Below are 19,610 nucleotides of genomic sequence, written 5' to 3' on the forward strand. Positions count from 1 at the left end.
GCTTAGAATACTTTCTGGGCAGAAAATCATGTATAGCAAGCTATTTATCAGATAAGATTACAGGACCAAAACAGGGTTCTATTATTCCACTCACAAAAACAGAAGAGCTGTGTCTGACAACTACTAGTTTAGGAAAAAATTTATGAAGAACATTCCTGGTTATACCTAGAAAAAAAACTTCAGAAATAAACAGTAAAAAGGAAGGCTAAAATCAGCAAGTTTCTATAGGCATAGATGGCATGTATGAATCCATGAGAATATCACTCTTTTCCTCAAACTCTTGACACTGACAGCTGTGTCACACAGTCTGCATATTACTTGCTCACTGTTGCTCTACATGAGTCAAAGGCTGAGAAATACCATTTTACAGCATTAATATTTACATAATTTTAAAGTTTTATTAATTAACATGAAACCAACTAAAATATTCTGCTTAGAACTATGGCAGAAGGAGTGCATTGTTTTACCAGAAATACCCCGTTGATTTACCGAAGTATTTAACAAAAAGCGTTTTGTACAGCTTTGCAGGTAGCATTCACTATAATTTTACCTGCCCAACTGCTATGTCTCTCTCCAAACTAATTAACATTTTCTGTCTCAGTGTAGCCTGGTATTTTTCAGTCAGCTGCTTCAGCACTGGTTCATATGATGCATAATGTGTCTTCAGCCTACGAAGAAGGAAAGCACAAATGCTTCTCAAAAGCTGAGTTAAGTTTGTTTACAGAACCTTTTTCCTGAACACCAGATACAGGAATAAAGTGCCAAAAGGTCAACACACAGGAAAGAACAAAAGCTATTTAGCGTGCAACCACCCAATCGGAGTGCTGAGGAAAAAAAAAAAAAAAAGTCAGATCAGTAAGTGAATTCAGTTTATTCAGTCATAGCTTTTAAAACAATTCATTCCATTTTAGTTTCTGTTCTCCATCCCTTACATGCATAAAACATCTTAATTTTTGTTAATCTGTTTTCTTCTTGCAGATAGATGATACTTCATTGAAAGAAAGATTTATTACTATCCTAACATCTAGGAAAAACAAATGTAATATGATTATTTAACTGCACTGCACATTCAGAACATCTAGCCACTTTAATTCTTCAAATATACTAAAAGTCAGATATATTCTGAATATCTCTAGAAAGAAACTCAGTGCAATACATGACACTTAAGAACACTTTTACAAAAGGTTGACACAGAACGAGTCAATGAATAGCACTCGCTTGTGTTAACATATATAGATTTTAAAGATGTAGAATACGTAACTGCCATTACTTACATTAATTGATAACAACATTAGCAAGTCAAAAATCTGGGAATTGGTTGGAGCTGCAGATCTAAGCCACTCCCTAGGTTTATTTTTGACCTAATTCTGGCATAAATCCATGCAAAGAAGAGATTCTGAAGAGTCAACACTTTTACCCAGCCCAGTGACCTTCCAATGGACAATACACAAGCTCTACTTGTAAGTATTAATTAACTAGTTGGGGCTTATTTTCACCCATAGCATCATAGCAAATTACCTATAGGAAGCTCAAAATGCACAAGTACAGAAAACACCAGTTACAGGAATCATGACCACAAAGTTTCTGAACTCAGTGGGATACAAATTATCATTATAACAGGTAGGGATCTAAACCCAGAAATCACTGCATAACAGCATTACAGTAAAAGATCTGGGTGAAAGAAAGTCTCATCCATATTTTCAACTGTTGGAGACGCTATATACTTCACTAACAATACCTCGCCCCATTCAAAATATGGAAAATGTACAAAAAATCATTTAAGTGTTTAAGAAACATGGAGGAACGGCCAGGTGGAATTACTATTTATAAAGACACTATGTAAATGCAGCTAGCTTTACTTTCCCATTTAATTTTATCACATTATCTCAATCCCAGGCAACAACTCAAGTTATCTTTATCATTACATGTACAGTAATAAAAATCAGCTTTTACCTTTTAATGTCACAAATAAGCTTGTTTTTCTCTTGGACCACTCGCCTATGGTGCATTTGATGAAAGTCACGTTCTTTCTGCATTCTTAGGAGAGCATCTTTTGCTTTGCTGCATGTGTAAACAGAAAACGCAAAAGACATTGGCCTCTTACAAGTTACTCTTCAAGGCGTGATGTACATACATAGAATCCATTCACAGATACGCATATGCCTACCGTATCCAAGTTGGAGACTTTTGGAGGTATCCCCTGTGGCAGACCACATGCATTTGTGAGGTCTTTTTGCTGCCAACTCATGTACAAAAAGGGTAGATGTTTTTCACCATTATCTTTCCTCAGTTCCTTTAGATAGGATCCATAGGGATTTTAGCATTATAGACCTCAGAGAACAGATGAGATGGTCAACCTTATTTTAGGGATAAGGGGGCCTTGGGGAGGTACCTACCCAAATTATAAGTGATTAGAAAAAAAAAATATGCCTGATGAGGTTTTGAAATTCTACATGAAATTGCATTGCAACACTGATTTTCCAAAATCGACATCAGGTCTGGAATCCAACATAGTGTCACACAAGAGTAACACATACAGAAGCATAAGTGTACCATTGCCTTGCAAATATGTTAAGAGAGCTTCTAGGAAAAAAGCACACTAAAATTCTAGGCTCCTGCAGATCAAGTTGGCAGCTTGTCCTCAGGTGTTATCCTTAATGTGTAATAGCAGGATGGAAAAGGAATCCATTTCACTTCATTGCAAAAATACTCGTTAACAGTTATTCTCTAAGCACATCCCACAAAGCCAAGTGACACCCTGAGACACTCTGTTCCATAAACATAAAAGAAAATCCTCTGTATATATTTAGCATACCCAGATTCTCCTTCCTGATGCAGGTATGGAAGGAAAAACTGGCAAAAGAACTGCTTAGTTACAAAGGATGCTTGAAATTACCTTGCACAGAAGGCAGATATTTATTTGTTCTTTAGGAAAAAAAAGTTCGTTTCCTCTTCAATACGATTTCAGAAAATACTATGACAGAGTATGCCAAAATTATGGGTCCAGGAGTCCCATCCAGAACTGCTATTGCATTCTATTTAACACAAATATTTTATATATACTACTACATTTTCTATGTTTACTATCTACACAAACTATCTTATTTATTTGTGTAACCTTACACATGAACTGCTGCTTGTAGCAGGAGCAGTTAGAAAGACCTGGAAAAAGCACAGTGATTCTAATGCCACTGTGTATCAGTTAGAACTGAGAAAAAGCTGTCAGGGAAATGCAAGCAGGCCGGGCCTCCCCTGCAGGAACTATCAGAAGACTCAAAGGAGCTGCAGGGAGGCACACAGCATTCTGGATGCATATGCACAAATATGGCAAGTTGTGAAACAGAGTAACTTAGGATACTGCTACTGGGATACAAAGTATAGATTACATACCCTTAAGCTCATATCAACAGTGAATGAAAGCAGGAACAAATGAAGCAGTCGTCTCAGGCCTATTCCCTGAAACAAGTCCATCATGACACCACTCTCTTAAAACTGAGTAGCCCTAAGATCTTGAGTACGAAGCCCACCTCTTCAGAATCAAACAGATGGCTTTTTCTAAGAGTGAAAGATGTTGCTACAGCTACAAGGCCAGCATCTATTTTTTTGATTAACACACATGTCAGACTACAACAGACAAGTGCCTCCATTTAAACTTCTCACACAAGTAGTCTGATAAAATTGGCTAAAAAACAAAGCAGGGATTTTCAAAGGTCTATGAGAATTACTTGTCGTATTCCCATTGAATTTAAGTGGGATTTAATTCCCCAAGATGCTGAAAGTTACAGCCCCAACATTTTAACCAAAGTAAACATTCTTAGAAACCACACACTTCGACATTTTACTCTACCTATCTAGTTTATATAGCATTTAGTAAAAAGTTTGCCAAATCTACCACATAATGGAAGAGATGCATTTAAAAACAGTGCACAATAGAAAAACTGTGCACATCTATTTTTTCATGGTACAAATGGGTAAATACGTGCAGGCAGTTAGATTTTTGGCACTGAAGTTAGGAGGTCAACTGAGAATTTTATGGCTGGTGATAGCAGTAACTGTAGTAATAAATACCATTTCCAAGAATGTTTTATATTTTGGCTGTTACTGTGGCTCTAAACTGCGTGCATGCTCATAAAAATCAGGACAGAAAGATACCTGCAAATATTGAAACTTCCTAACTGATGTCTGTGAACTCGGTTAAAATCCTCAGCCCAAAGTTCTATCCAACTTTCATTACCTGTCCCTGCGATCTTAAACCTGATATACCATGATACTGTCTACCTACACGTTTAAATAAAAAAAAGCAACAGTGTCTGGCTATAGAAAAAGACCAAATTATATGGGATTTAAGGCATCTTAAATCATCAGATAGGCAAAGTTTAATATGGCTATGAAATGATAATTCATTATTCAACTGATAAGCAGATAGTATTACCAGACTATTAAGTCTTTAAATCTTCCTGCAAGGCAACAAATTATGCTAATTCAATAAGCTAAGAACCTTATCCTCTTCATATACTAGTTAAGCTTAACTAGTCTACCAAAATAGTTAGCAATTTTCAAATGTAGTGTTTTCAAATTTTTCTAGTACTAAAAAAAAAAAAAAAAAAAAACACTATGCTACTTTTACAGAAGTATTTCGGCAAATAATGACATACCAAACAAGCAGAGCTCCTCTGGGGCCTTCCAGATATAGGAAACAGAAGGGCAGCACACTTAGGGGTATTTTATCTAAGCACTGCCCCACTGCCAGTCAATGCAAGTCAGTTTTAATTTCTATCACAATGCAACTTGTTTTTAAAAATATTTTAAATAAAAATTAGTATCATATCTAAACTTTATGGTAATCACCACTAGCTTTGGATTAAAAGGACTCTACTGAATTATTTCTGTTAATACATACATTCTAGTGTTTTTATCATACCTCACAATGCCTTCAGACATTAGACAACCTATTAAAAACATAAACTCACTGTATACAGAAAATGAAGCCAATTGTGAATCTCCCTTTAAATAATGAAAAGCCACAGTGAATTTTCTAACAGCCTGCAATCTACTCAATTTGCCTATGTGCTGTACAACTGTGCAAATACATTATTAAAATACCCAAAATATAATTACATTTAGCTTCTAGACCTTGAATCTCTTCCACCAATTGTTAAACAACATTAAAACAGGAGGTAATTGGTTTACAGTCATTTCCTCTGGGCCCCCATACTGCTTAAGTCACAAACAAGATCTCTTTTCAGCAAGATGGTTGTCAAGAGTAGCAAGCTCAGAAATACCGATGTAATTAAAAGCAGTTTTCAAATACAATTCACAGCACTACAGCTCACCATGAAAGCTTTCTAACTGATCCAAAGAACAAAATATGGGGCTTTCTTTGATCAGAAATCATTATTTTCTGATCAGTCTAATCAGCATTTCTTCAGTGCTCTTAGGCATTCTGTTTTGAGCATGAACTACTCAATTCTCGTAATACTTGAAAACCCAAACTGTCCTCCAGGTAATTTTGGCTCCTGCTGAAATGTGCTTTACAATAGCAAGGGTACTGACTCCAGTATTATTGGATGCATAAACAAGAAAAGTGCTGTTAACAGTCACTACAGTAAACAGATCAATTTAGCACAAGATGTTGCAGTCAGAGTTTATCCAAAAGACAGAAAGGAACAGTTTAGAGCAGAGCTGCTCAGCTTCCCTTATTCCAGAAACAGTACTGTGTTAATTCATGAAACTTCCATAACAAAATGAGTGAAACCAATATCACACAAAGGCTGAACTTTAACCTCGAGTACCAGTGAAAATGTTGAAAACTATTTCAAACCCAAAGTTCAAAAATTAAGTAGTGAGCATTGTAACAATCTAAGTTTCACTACTACATAGATACAATTATATTATCAGCAGAAAGACTGAAAATCAGTGAGAAAAGAACTCACCATAAAAGTGCCCGAACAAGACATATGCAGAGTAACTGCAGTATTTAACAGTAAATGCCAAAAAACAGAATTTACCCACTTGCAATTTGTATCATTCAGAATCCCCCTGTATCTCCTATATAAGGAAAAGACATTGGAGACATACACTGTCCAAAAGAACACCACAGAAAAATAAAAGAATGCTTTACACACGACCCACCTCCAAGTATAGCCCATATAGCAATATTTTTGGATTGTACAGTATTGGAATTGATGAGTAAAACTTTGCATGAATACTAAAATTTAAATGTTTACAGTTTAATAAAATTAAATTTTCATCGGAAAATAATTAAATTATGGTTATTGCCTGAGATAATCAACATACAAACTATGATTACTTATAATCTGAGTAGCTATTCATTTTTCGGAGAGAGGAACACTCTAAACGAAATGTAAACAAAAACTAGTAGCTTGAGCAATCTTGAGTTGGAGATAACTTCCCCCCTCCCCCCCCCATAGGTCCACATTTTAAAATTATGCCCTGGCAAAACTAAAGTGAGCCCATTATTTGGTCTGAGGGCAAATGCCAAATGAACATACATGCAGATGTACCACTCTTTAGAAAAAACTATAATGTTATATGTAGTTCATTACTACATCTCTCCATTATATAAGCTAAACATTTTAACTCCTACACTTGTAGTAAAACTGACTTTCGTAAAATCAGCTACTGCAACACACACAACTACAGTCAGTAGCACCGATTTGCATCCACATATGATTGAACAGTAGGGCCTGAAAGTGATTATTTGCATTTTAAAGAAATGGGGAAAAAAAAATCACTGTAAGTTTATTCTATGCATGCTGATGTTTTGTGGTAGCTATAATTTGTAGTAGTGTACTGTAAATGTATACAACATTACTTTTTCTATGATATTATAGTCTCATGATTCTCTGTAGTAATTTGCTGTGAATTACTGGATCTTGAAAATTATCTTCTATAACCCAGTAAATACAAAGAAAACAAATTCAGCTTTAAATTTCTAACACAGCTTGGAGAAAACTGAGCTCAAGTTTTAAAAGTAGTACCCACCCAGAAGTAAAAATATGCCTATTACATCCTGAAGTAAAAATATGCATAGCCAGCATAAGGAACAGTAATCAATCACTTCCCTTAAGTACTCGTTTACTTTATCCAATAATTTAGTCCTGCGTATGAAAGTTTCATTAAGACCAAGTAACATACTTAGCAGCCAGCTTATAGTTTTCCAAATCTTTCTTCAAACGCATATTCTCAGCTTCCAGTTGCTGCTTGCGGGTAAATACAGTTGGAACCAATCCAAAATCTTTGGCTGTGAGTACACCTCTCTCTGCCAGCTCATACCTAGCATGAAGTAAATGGAGAGATGTTTTATGCCATGTTTCCATTTCTCACTTCACTGAAGCTTCCCCTCCCATACTAAATATTTACATTAATTAAAATCACAAAAGTATTTGCCAAGTCAAAACAATTACTTTTTTAATGATCACTAACAATTTGCTATAGTACCATCCCACTACACAGTGCTATTTTTTCATTCTAAAACATGTTCTTATTGTTCACAACAGTCAAATGACATGCCCAGTACAACACACTACTACAATTTCAACAATTGTGCTTGTCTTTCCTTATTTCCAAACAACTGACATGAAAAAAAATAATTCTAATGCAAATAACATTTTAATCTCGATATATACACACAATCCTTTCTACATGTTTAAATACATGCAAGTTCTTTTGATGAGTTTGTAAGAAAAAGTCATAGATCAGCTGGACGAATGATCCTCTGAACTATCTTGGACACGGAATTCAGAGCTCACCTAGGCCAAGTTTTTCATTCTTTTTGTAAAGGGAAATACATTTCAAACAGGAAACACCTTTTTTTACAATCCCAGTAATTTACAAAACAGCTATTTACCGATGTTGCGCTCTCAATTCTATTTACCATTATTTTCCAAACCATTTTACCAACCCCTGCTGCCATAGGAGGTTTGGGTGGAGTGACTGAGCCAATCACAGAGCATCCTGGTATTTTTGGTCCCCACAGCACTCCACCATACAGGAGAGGTTCGGGGTGGCAGTAAAGGTGTCCCTGTCACTTATGACTCGGTTAACAGCCCAAAACCATTAACGAAGTTTAACAGGTATCATCAGTAGTAAAAACAATTGAGAGCTAACAACAATTAATTTATCAGTAACTATATATTCCAGCTCTACATACAACATGCAGCAAAAACAACTATAATATTTAGAAGTGTGCACATATATATATTTTTATATATATACACACACACAAGCTCAAACCAGTGAGAGAAGAGTGCCTGGTGGTTACGCGAGAAGGCATTGGGGAAGGGAGGGGGAAGGGATAAGCAGGCCATGCGGGGGGGGGGGGGTGCCACTTCAAGCCCAGGGGCTCCTCAGCAGGCTGCACCGGGCAGCATGCTGCCACCACGCACGCTGCACAAGGTGAGGGGGCCGCGCTCAGTCAGTGCACCACCTCCATTCCTTCTCGGGGGGGGGACTCATCTGCCCACCGAAGTTGAGGTGGGGGGGGGGAATCCCCAGCTGCCTGACCCAGCGTCCCAGGCCAGGGGGCCTGGCAGCACTGGCTGCGCCTTCCGAGGAGGAGATTTTCACTCGGCGAGAAGCCTTGAAACAAGCCGCCTGGTGTTTTCGAGCCTTGGAAAAGGCCGCCGAGGCGGCTCCTTCCCCAGCCGCTTCAGTGAATTCCCCTCCCTCCCGCTCTCCCACCCACCGACACCACAAGAAACCGCAGCTGCCACAGCACATGCCCCTTTTATAGCTACCCCCCCCCCCGCTTTGGGACTGGAGGCAAGTGATTGGTCGAATTTGTCTGGACCCCGCTCTTATTGGTCCGCTCCCGAGCCCGTGCAGACCCGCCCTCCTTCTGGAACATTCTGCATGATTGACAGGTAACAGCCCAGGGCACCTGTTAGCCCTCCGCCAGGGTGTTAAACTGGGGCAGCAGGAGGTTTCCCCAGGCTGGCCGGGGTCACAGAAAGCACAGGTGACTGACACCTTACACCCACTGCCCAATAAAACCTGTTGTCCTAGCTTTTCCCCTAAACCAAGCCTTCCATGACAGCTGTGGATACTAGATTCTGTCCTCAAGGCTGCTTTTGTTAAATACCCATTCAGATTCACTTGCATTTTAAAAAGTAAAAGTGAATCTGGGGTAGCCATGTAATTCTGTGTTGCCAGGGGGTTAAGATTCCCGAATTGCTATAAAGGCTTGAGACTATTTATCTATTGAGAGGATGTCAACAAATACACTAACAGGCAATAAAAGACAGATTGACAAAACGCTTTTTAGGCATCTTAAAGGCATTTAAATAAGGAGCAACTAAAGCAAAGTATCCTCTATACATAACAGAGGAGAAAGGCAACTTTAGAAAGGAGTCGAAGAAGCCAGCTTAGGACTATCACCACACAAAATAAATGCTTCTGCAGAATCCCACTTGTTCAGGGAATGAATATAAGATACCAGGATTTGGCAAAATATTTAAAAACACATCAAAATTCAAGCCTGCACATATGGACTTGAGATGCTTCTGTGCAAGCATACATTGCAGAGGTGATTTCAGAATCCAGCACGTGTATGTACACAAAACATGCATTTCTTCATTTGCCTCTCTGACCTGAGGAAGAGAAGCAGGATCCTCAGCTGCTACAAACTTTATAGATCCACTGAAGACAAAGAGGTGGTGCACTATGTAGCACAGATTCAGTAGAGCTGTAAATAATTCATACCAGATGAAGATTAGGCCCACAGCCTTCTTCCCTGCTGATACTGAGGGCTGTTGGAAGATGTTCTGGGTAGGAACTTACTACAAGGAATAATATGAACATTATCTGCCTTCTCAAAGGAAAATATATTGAACCTGTGCAAATTTTTTTTCAAGTATGACAAGAACAGCAGAAATTAGGGGTAGTAATTATACCAAAGGCTATCTCCTGCACTTGGACACAAGCAGCAGGCTTGAAGAATGTATTGATCTAGAAATGCTGTGTTCACAAGACCTTGCAGAATGTTATGGTTTAACAAGCCCCCATTTAGATGGATACATGTTAAGTTAATAAGGATGCCCTCTGTGTGTCCCCTGCTGGGACAACTGACCCTCACCAGGCTTCCCTCCACTTGCATTTGAAATCATTGGTGGATGGGTAACACATGGCAGGAGCAGCTGCTGCTGTCAGTCACAGTGAACATTCTGGAATATTTAAATAAGGGATCAGAAACGGACCAGTTAGAACAAGGATCCACAACTGACCAATCGTATTGCTGATATGAAGCATTCCGTGCCTACATTCACCACCAGTCTCGGCGATAAAAGGAGCACCAGTCCCACAGACTCCTGCTTAGCAGCGGAGTCTGTGAGGAGCACTGTGGGAGAAGAGCTTGGCAGCCCTTTTAAGCTAAGCAGCCTTAAAAAGGCTAAACCAACAGCGGGACACACTAGTGAATCGGCACTCCAAGACCCTGCCCTGCCCCTGGATTCAGGGAATGACAGGATTTTGAAAGGCTAAACTGAATGCATCCAAAGCAAAACTCATTCTATCACATGCTTCTCCTATAGCAAATCAAAACAAGACTCAAAGCAGCTTATTTTAAATGTCAGTGACCATTCTTACATAGTCTTATACCCTTAAGCTCTGCATTTTCATATAACACACAAGAAGTTATCCTTTTTGTTTTAATTCAACAGTTGAAGCGTTCTGCTCTTTGAGGAGGAAACTGGGACTGACAGTACTCAATGGAATACAACATTTACCATGGACTTTTTTCTTTCCCACTGGATGAGAGTGATAAAGATTTCCATGCGCTACTGTTTTTTTCTTTATATATTTCCAATTCAGTTTAACTTTCTCTGGTTGACAAGGTAAAACTCAGAATAATTATCAATTTTTATTCAAAAGACCCAAAAGGAGATCATTAAGGCTGACACGTTCTGGGTTACTGGCTGGGTGAAAGTAACTCATATACAAAGTTCCCACTTTCTGAAATGGGGAAAGGAATAACATATTACTTCACCACAGCCAGTCTTATCTATGCCACCTTTTACACCATTCTACATTCTCTATAAATACCTTAAAAGGGAGGAAACTTCAAACAAACCTAAGTGGCACAGGAGTATCAGTCCCACTGCCTACCACTGGGACTAGCATTATTAAAGTAATTAAGGCACGTCCATGCAGAGTAAAACAGCATTCCCTGAGCTGTCTTCAGGTTCAGGAGGTCCTACAGTGTCAGGGATCCATTCAGTTAAGGCTAACTAGTTCTGCTCACAGCTATTCCTGCACTACACTGTCCTGTGTCAAAAGACTAGTTTGTTCAGAACAGTATCAGGCATGAGGTACAACTAAATCAAGCTGCTGGTAAGGATAATCTACAGCTGGTTATTTGGGTCCATCTTTTATTGGTTCCAGTGGGAGATGGGGGATACTATTTGTTAATGACACCAATAATTCAAACATACCACTATTACAAGCAGATACTTCTCCAATTGCAGAAATTGCTCACAAGCCATCCCTTCTACAGACTGCATCTTCCTTCCCTTTCACGCCCAGACACATCTGTTGGCTGGCAGAGGCTCAGAGAGCCATAACAAAGATTTCTCCTCTGGTAACTCTACCATTCTTCTTGCCCTGCAGCAACTATGTGAGGCAGCAATCCAATCAAACACAGGAGAAATTTCTTATTTGTACCTATGTGACTTGAGGTAAGGACTAAGAACAATCTAGTCCAACATACTCACTTTATATTTCCAGGGAGCTAAGATGTTGATAAGTAAATGCTGATTATACCTGCCTGGGACCTAGGAATATCATGGAATAAAAACATAACTAACACTAGCAATACCTTCAATCTCTATTTCTTTTTTGTTAGAAAAATTTCTCCACTGAACCTAACTCAATTTTATGAAAACTACCAACTTGCTGTACAAAGACCCATCAGACATGGGTAGTCAATGAAGTTAGCTTCCAGAAGAGGTAAGAATCTTGAAAGAATTTTAATGAAATACAACCAGTCCTGATAAATCCATCATACTCTAGCCTAAGAGCACAATTAAAAATGTTTTTGTGCATGTAGTAGAAATGCAGTAGAAAAAACTATACAACAATTCATTTGTTGAATGAATCATTCACCATCATTCAAGGAATTTTTTTGTAATGCATCTGCCTCTATACTCAGAGAAGACACATATCATTATAATTCAAATTCGTCCTATAAATCTTAGAGCTCCTACACACCTAGCCAATTGCCAGATAGTTATTGTTCTCTCTTCTTTCCAGTATAGAAGGGAACTGCGATGCAAATTAAATTAGCTAGATCCATGCACACACAAGCATTTTCTAAGCCTTTCAGAACTACCACGTCACAATTCTTGAATCGTCACTTAAAACTATCCAAGAATCTGGAAACTTCAGAAAGAGATGGTCAACTATGATTTTATGATCAGAGCCCAGTGCAAACTGAATTATACTACATACACTACACTAATTTCAAGCCTCTAAGAGTTCTAAAGGAGTCAGGTTGCAGAGTGACCCACCAATTAACTACGAAACACATAGCTCAGGGTAATCTGTTACCGAGGGATAACTCTCCCAAGACATACATTCAGGAATTAAAATTTCAAGTTTTAACAAGCTTTTACAAGCACTTCTTACTGAAAATCATCATTTCAGCTGATAACCTCTTAGTCTCAACAGAAGGCTAAGAAAGAAACAAGCACAGAAAATAAACTGCCTTTTCACTGTAGTGTATTCCTCCAATCTGTTATGCTGAACTTGCTCTGTAGGCAAATGATTTCTGCAGGATTCGATTAAGACAAAGAGGATCCAAATTTTAGTCTTCTGTGGCATCCTTACGTATTTCATATTACATAATCACAGAAGCATAAATTTACATTTAAGTGAAAACTTATCATAATATTGTGAGTAAGCACTATTTATCATATATCAGAGAACATTTTGTAGGCTAACCTGAACTTTAAAAAGTGCATTCAGTTACTGCAGTTGCAAATGCCCTGTAAATTCATGCTGATGAAAACATACAAGCATTTATATCATAATAAGCCTAAGTTCAGAACTAAAATTGAATCTTTTGAATCAGTTCCCAAAAAACCCTAGAAAACCCTTTTCTTCCTCCTTTTTTTCTTATCTGTGTAGATAACCACTTCGGATGACGCCTAGGACTAGGAGCAACACAGTAAGCACATCTACCTGGCTTTCCGCAAGCAAACTTGAGCTTCGTTCACTTGTAACTTAACTGGTTCCAATCCAAAAACTCAGCTGGTGTTTGGGTGACGCTGATCAGGAACTAGTAAACCCAGTTTCTCTCAGGATTTAGGAGCTCAGGGCATAACGTGCCCTGTCCATGTCCAATATGTCTACACGATTTCCAGACAAGGAAGCTCAGGTCTACCTGAAATAAGCAGATTGTTTCCGCTCACTTCATGAAGTTGTGACAAGAAGGCTCACAACCTCTATGCATTTTCTTCATTTCTGCAAAAAGGAATTTTTTTTGTAACGCATCTACCCCTATACTCAAGAGAGGACACATGCAAGGAGATGATGACACAGTAGCTTTGCTGCATGTGCAAGTTATACACAGGAATCTGACTTACCTTGCATGGCCATGTAAACTCATTCATAGTTTTAAATACATTAAACAATGATTTTAAAAATATGTTTCTATAACTAGAGCCTGCAGATCAACTTGTACTCACATATTGAAACATTGCCAGGTCTCTAGAAACACTTAGAGATTACCAGTCAAATAAGTTTACCAACTAAACAGTGTTAACTCCACACATGTGTCAACAGCAAATAATTCATTCATCTGCTCATCTGACTGGCAACATGCTGTCAGCAGCAATGAGCTCATTGGGATTATGGGGACTGACAGCTACATGAACTCACAGTTGATCACTCCTTGCACTTCATATTCCAGACCCATCAAACCAATATCTTTAATAAGCAACAAAAGCCCTAAAGCCCTTGTACATCAAAGGAATAGAAAAGTTAATGGTAGATTAGATATTCTAAAAATATTTTAAGTTTAATTTTAAATTCCTTAAAGTATAACTGGAAGAAAAATATTTCTATGTGCAAAAAAAATACATCATTGAAAAAGTCAAAATAAAGATGATAAAATTATTCATTATAGCAGAAAAAGAGCAGGTTTGCCTTAAAATAAAACATGATCAAAGCATGACTTTTTATACAGCTGCATAGAATACTTTAATAGAATCTGTTTTCTCAAACTCTGAAATAAACACAGATAATTTGGTTCAATTTAACTGACCTTTAGATTTATGACAGACAATTATATCAAATCAGCCCTTTTGATAAATTTTCTCTAAGTTAATTAATTTCTCATTTTAAATTCCATTAGTACTTGATCACCACAGCACGAGAGCGAAACAGTCATCCCAATGCATAATGAGGAACCTGAGTACACTAATCTGCTCTCACTCTCATTAATATTGTAAATTATCTATTTCAAACCAACATGAAACATTTTGAAATGAGGTATTAATGCAGAAAAAAATCTTAATATAATAAGATTAGATCCTGACATGCAGAGCTCGTGTAATGCTACTGAAATTAAAAATATTACTTATATAGGAAGAAATGTTTGTATAACTAAGGATTTACAAGATAGAACCTGCTAAGACCTGCTCCTGATCCGTTAAAAAGCAATTTGATTTTCACCATTGATATAAATTCAAACAGTAACTTCTTCAGAGAAAGCTGCAGTTTCATGAAAAGGTTGCAGTTTATATCAGCCTAGTATTATCTTTTTCCATAAAAACCTTCTTCAAATTTAATGCTATACATGTCACTTATTAAAAAAAGAACTATGGTGCTCTCTCTCTAAGAAATTGTTTTAGTTGCATTGTTACTATTTCAAAAAGTGATTATTAACGATTCCAGAGGCAATGCCTGACTAGTAAGCCCTACACTAATCAGAGTCTTACAGTTGACAGCAATGATTGGAGAATCCCAAGATTAGGGGCCTCAAGGTTCAAACATGTTTCCGTAGAAAAAAAATAAGATATTTCTAACTTTAAGTTTTCTAATTTCAAAATTGCACAATTTCAAAATATTCTCAGAACCTTTCCAAAGTAACTGGCAGATTCAAAGCAAACTTACAACAGAAAACATTTCAACAGAACTTTATGACAAGGATCACCATTTTGCACCATAATAATTGAGCTCTCAAGCTTTGCACTCCTAGTAGTTCATTCTTAATCATTAAAAAGTATATATATATCCTGTAGGAGTCCATATACAAAGAGAGCAGTGATGAAAGAGTATATAGATGAAAGCGTATTCTTAAGCTCCTGTGCAAAGTATTGACAAAAATCCCCTTAATCTATAAAAACAGGGGAAAAGAAAACAGGAACAGCACAAGAGTTGTCTTTTGATTACTATACGAATTAAATTTTAAAAAGAGAAAAATTCAAACTGATTTACCATATCATTTTGACTGATATACTAAAAATTATGAAGTATCAAAAATTGCAACTATTCTACCTCAAAATACAAAGCATCTATGTGATGCACGTCCAGGAAAATGCAGACAAGAAAAGCGAAAATATTACAGTTCACAAAACATTCTGCTTTTAAGCAAGCATCCAGATTTTGGAAAGCAAGAAAGCGACAAGTGTTTTCTCAGTACCACTGAAATGAAATGTTGATCATTTTGGATTGAACTCGTCCGATCAGATCAAGTGATGATTTCTGCATTGCTGCTCATTTCTAGTCATCCTTGGTAGTCAGGGGACAGCAGAAGATACATGACAAAAATAATTAATTTCATCTTGCAGGAGATGGCTAAAACAATTCAGATGAGTTGCATCCTAAAAATGAGCATTTCTCACTACTGACGATAAAGAAAGTCTGAGGTGACCAGTTCAGGCTTGTAAACGTCCAGAGTAAGGTGCAATATATACAGTCCTTCACAAGGGTACCAATATAGGAGCTCCTTGGATTCAGCTTTTTGGAAAATTTAGCCTTAAAACAATAGTTTGCATCCTCATTCTCAACATGCATTTATCCATTTGGTAAAATACTACATATTTAAGAAGAAGTGTACTCGTAAAGAATTTTGTGGAAATACATCCTTAAATATTTGAATCCTAATTATCAAAGATAGATGGTCACTTAAAATATTTTACCATTCAGTCTGGAAGCAGTCAAGGGTTCTGGACATTCCCATTCTGACCAGGAAATTGCAAAAGAAGTCATCTTCCGTTTCAGGTAATTCAGACACCGATTTCTCAGATGAAAGAGCTGACCTCGATGCCTGAAATTAAAATTTGAAATTTATTATTAAACCTCCAAGAGAAATGTAGCTGTCATACCTTCTCTTTCTGAAATCATCTAAAATCAAAGATCTACTGGAGCCTAGCTGAATGTTTTCCTTGTCTTTATTGATCAGAACAGCAGTCACTGATCCAGTACATCCTAGTGTCAAGGTCTGTGGAAAGTTATAGAGAAATCACTCAAAGATCACCTGATTTAAGCAAGTATTCTGGATCTGATCTAATCCGATATGTACTTGAAACTATTTAAACTGATTGATGGTCACCTGAGAGAGGAGAGAAAATGTTGCTTCTCATACTCCTGCACACTTCAACAACCTTCAGAACTGTTGATGAGAAAACACTACTTCATTTAATGAAAAATGCATCAGTCCCGAGGTGATGGTAAAATGGCTTACATCCTTTTTTTTAAGGATGCATGCCGTCGGAGTGGATAGAGTGAAAGAACTGCACCTCCACCATTAGATCTCTAATTTAGGAAATCCCACAAAGATCAGTTCTCCCTTTTCTTCTTAACATCCATATGCAGCCACCGAATGAAGCTGTCAGACAACACTGCTACAAGCACTAGCAGAATGCAGATGGTGCATCAAGGCTTCACATTCAACTACTCCAGTGCCGTCAAGATAGACAGCTATTCAGATAAGATCAGCTCGCGGGTCAAGGGCAACTGCCAAAATCAGAATCAAAACAAAGCAGAGTAATGTTATCAAGTAGAAAGAAGCCCTTCCAGAGCTTGCTGCTGCAATGGAAATTTCTTTCCTTTCTCAATCCTATTCAGCGCATAGGTTGATACTAAACTCTCACTGTGAGGCTTCCAGAGATGCAGGAAGGTATGAAACAGGTAATATACAGCCAATTCTGAGACTCCCTTCTCTAAGGCATTTAAAGGCAACCAGATGAGAGATTCTGCCTCAACTCAGCAACCAAAGAGGTGACCCTAAGTCATTCAGACTTCAAATGGATTACAGCAATATGATATACCTAACTGAAACATTCAGCATTTAGGAAACTTTACATAGGGCACAATGCCACAGTGCACTTGCTCCACAGTGCAGGCTACAAGATACTCCACTGCACATGCCTGTCCTCCTGGTAAGAGGACGAAACATGCTCGACAACTATCAAATCACTTAGTGCGCTACTGGAAGAAACTCCAAATAATGTGTGCTACATATTGGGTTTTTTTAAAAAAAAAAAAAAAAACCTCAATAGAGAAAAGAGAAGCACAAAACATTTCCACACCTCCCTACTTTCTTTTCCTAATTTCAGTACTAACAAAACTGAGGAAAAAAAATCCAGTGAGAGATTCAACAAGAAATGCTAAAGACAGCCACTGCAAGTTATTTTCACAATCCACTAAAAAAGAATCTGTGGGCCAGAAATTTTTGATAACTCCATCCATTTGTGGCTTATTCACATCCTTACTTGGAACCCTACCAATATGACTGCATAAGTTACCTGAATATGAAGGCATTTCTCTTGATAAAATAAAAATATGCAGCATTCCCTGTACTGGAAAACCTCATAGCCGTTTTGTATAATACATGAAATGTCGTATTTAATCAAAACAACCTATTTAATATAAACAGAATGAATTGCACATGAAGATCAAGGCCATGTAACACTATTATGACTCATAAAACATGCCAAGTGCAATGTAATATTTAGCAAATTTTCTTTACTAGAGATACTGTACATTAGGTAGGTCTATTTTCTAATTGCAGTAATACAAGAGCCATACAGAGAACATTTGCAGACATAAAACTGCATTTGTTCTGTGCCTCTTTTCTTCCTTTATTCCAAGTGAGGCAAATGTCTAGTATTGTTGCTGTAGTTCCCCAACAACACCCAAAGCCATTCTTTGGAAGAAATGGCACAGCTTGATTTCCTTAAAAAATGGAAAAATAAGAATTCGTTTGATTCACACAGAAGAGAATTTATTAGCTAGATACTACCACTGCTAATCATTTCAGGAACTGAAGCTTGAGCAGGGAATAGCATAGGGAAAAATGATTGCCATCTAATGGGCGCATTAGTGGAACAGGACCTCAGGAAACCTGGATTCATTTCCTAGCTCTGTTGCAGACTTCTTGAAAGATATTAGGCCAACCTCCAAGTTGATCTTAGATGACTAGCCACAGAATAGCATAACAGTAATTTTTTTTGCATGTATTTACCTAAAGATTATGAAAATATAATCTATTCTTAAACATGATACAATCAGACACCCCATAGTAGCTAGACAGACAAAAACCCTCTTAAATCACTTACCATTTAGTCAAAGTAAATAAATTTAATAGTTAAGTCTTTGTTACTTTTAATTAAAATCTTCATTAGCTTTTGAGAGTAATGACTGTAAATATGCTCCATAAAATTAATTAATCGCAAAGACCTTAAGCCTAAGCACTTCTACAATATATCCGAGCTTTTTTTGTCCAAGGAAAAAAGATTAAGGCCAACCAAAATATTAACTTATCTGGAAAACAAACCTGAGAAGTCCTGAAAAAACTCACTGAACTAAAATAGCAAGAATGTAAAAAATGTAAAGTGGATTCAAAGGTTTTTAACATGATCAAACTAAAAATCAAATCCACATAACAAAATAAAAACTAATGAAGGGTAATTCAACTTCAGATTGTCATTCAGTGAATAAAGTAATTCAGTCTTTATGTTTTTCTAGAAGTTATGAATACAGACGAAAAGAGTTAGCCTATCATCCAAAATACTCCTCAGAATTCTGTGTGAAAATCCTTAAAAAAAATACCCCCCCCAAAAGTCCTTACTATTACCTTGCTTGCTTCCTCTACTACAAAAGAAATTAAATGCAAAATGAGTAGGTGGAGAAGACGACAGGATTACTACTGAAAATGCTAGGGTTTTCAAACAAAATTCATGTGAAGACATTAATTTAAAAGACCATAGTTTCTGGACAAAGGCTACCATACACCTATCTGATATCATGAAAATCTCTCTTTACTGGAAAGTATAATATTGTAAAAGTACAAAAGAACAGCTTACGACACCTGGAAAGAAATGCTTAGGCAACTCTTTAAAGTCTCATGAAAGAATCCATCAATTCCCCATGAGTAGCGTTCCAATCTTCACAATAAGTTTTTCCCCCACCATACCATAAGACATTTCAGATCTTACCTTTTGATTAGTTACATGTTAACCTGCAAATCATTTGCTTACATTCTACTCAGATATAGGAGTAGAATATATATCAGCAGCACAACTAGTAAGAGGCTTTGAAGCACATGGATATCTTAACTATCTGCTATTGAGATCGACCGGAAGAGC

The 19,610-nt window shown here is 37.3% G+C and overlaps 1 protein-coding gene across 5 annotated transcripts in view; it reads right to left on the bottom strand.

Moving 5' to 3' along the window:
* Positions 1 to 19,610, bottom strand: part of SPAG16 (sperm associated antigen 16) — a 405,835-nt gene that overhangs the window by 378,808 nt on the left and 7,417 nt on the right. For all 5 annotated transcript variants that reach the window (XR_011141788.1, XM_068947881.1, XM_068947882.1 and 2 more), the window contains exons 4-7: positions 16,161 to 16,288; positions 7,159 to 7,296; positions 1,954 to 2,061; positions 551 to 668 (exon numbers count right to left, since the gene is read on the bottom strand). Coding sequence is in view for 4 of the 5 variants with exons in the window: in XM_068947881.1 (XP_068803982.1) it covers positions 551 to 668; positions 1,954 to 2,061; positions 7,159 to 7,296; positions 16,161 to 16,288 (492 nt within the window). In the remaining variant the exon portion in view is untranslated. The remainder of the gene's footprint in view (positions 1 to 550; positions 669 to 1,953; positions 2,062 to 7,158; positions 7,297 to 16,160; positions 16,289 to 19,610) is intronic.

This window comes from Struthio camelus, chromosome 6 (genome assembly GCF_040807025.1).
Source record: "Struthio camelus isolate bStrCam1 chromosome 6, bStrCam1.hap1, whole genome shotgun sequence".
NCBI lineage: Eukaryota > Metazoa > Chordata > Aves > Struthioniformes > Struthionidae > Struthio > Struthio camelus.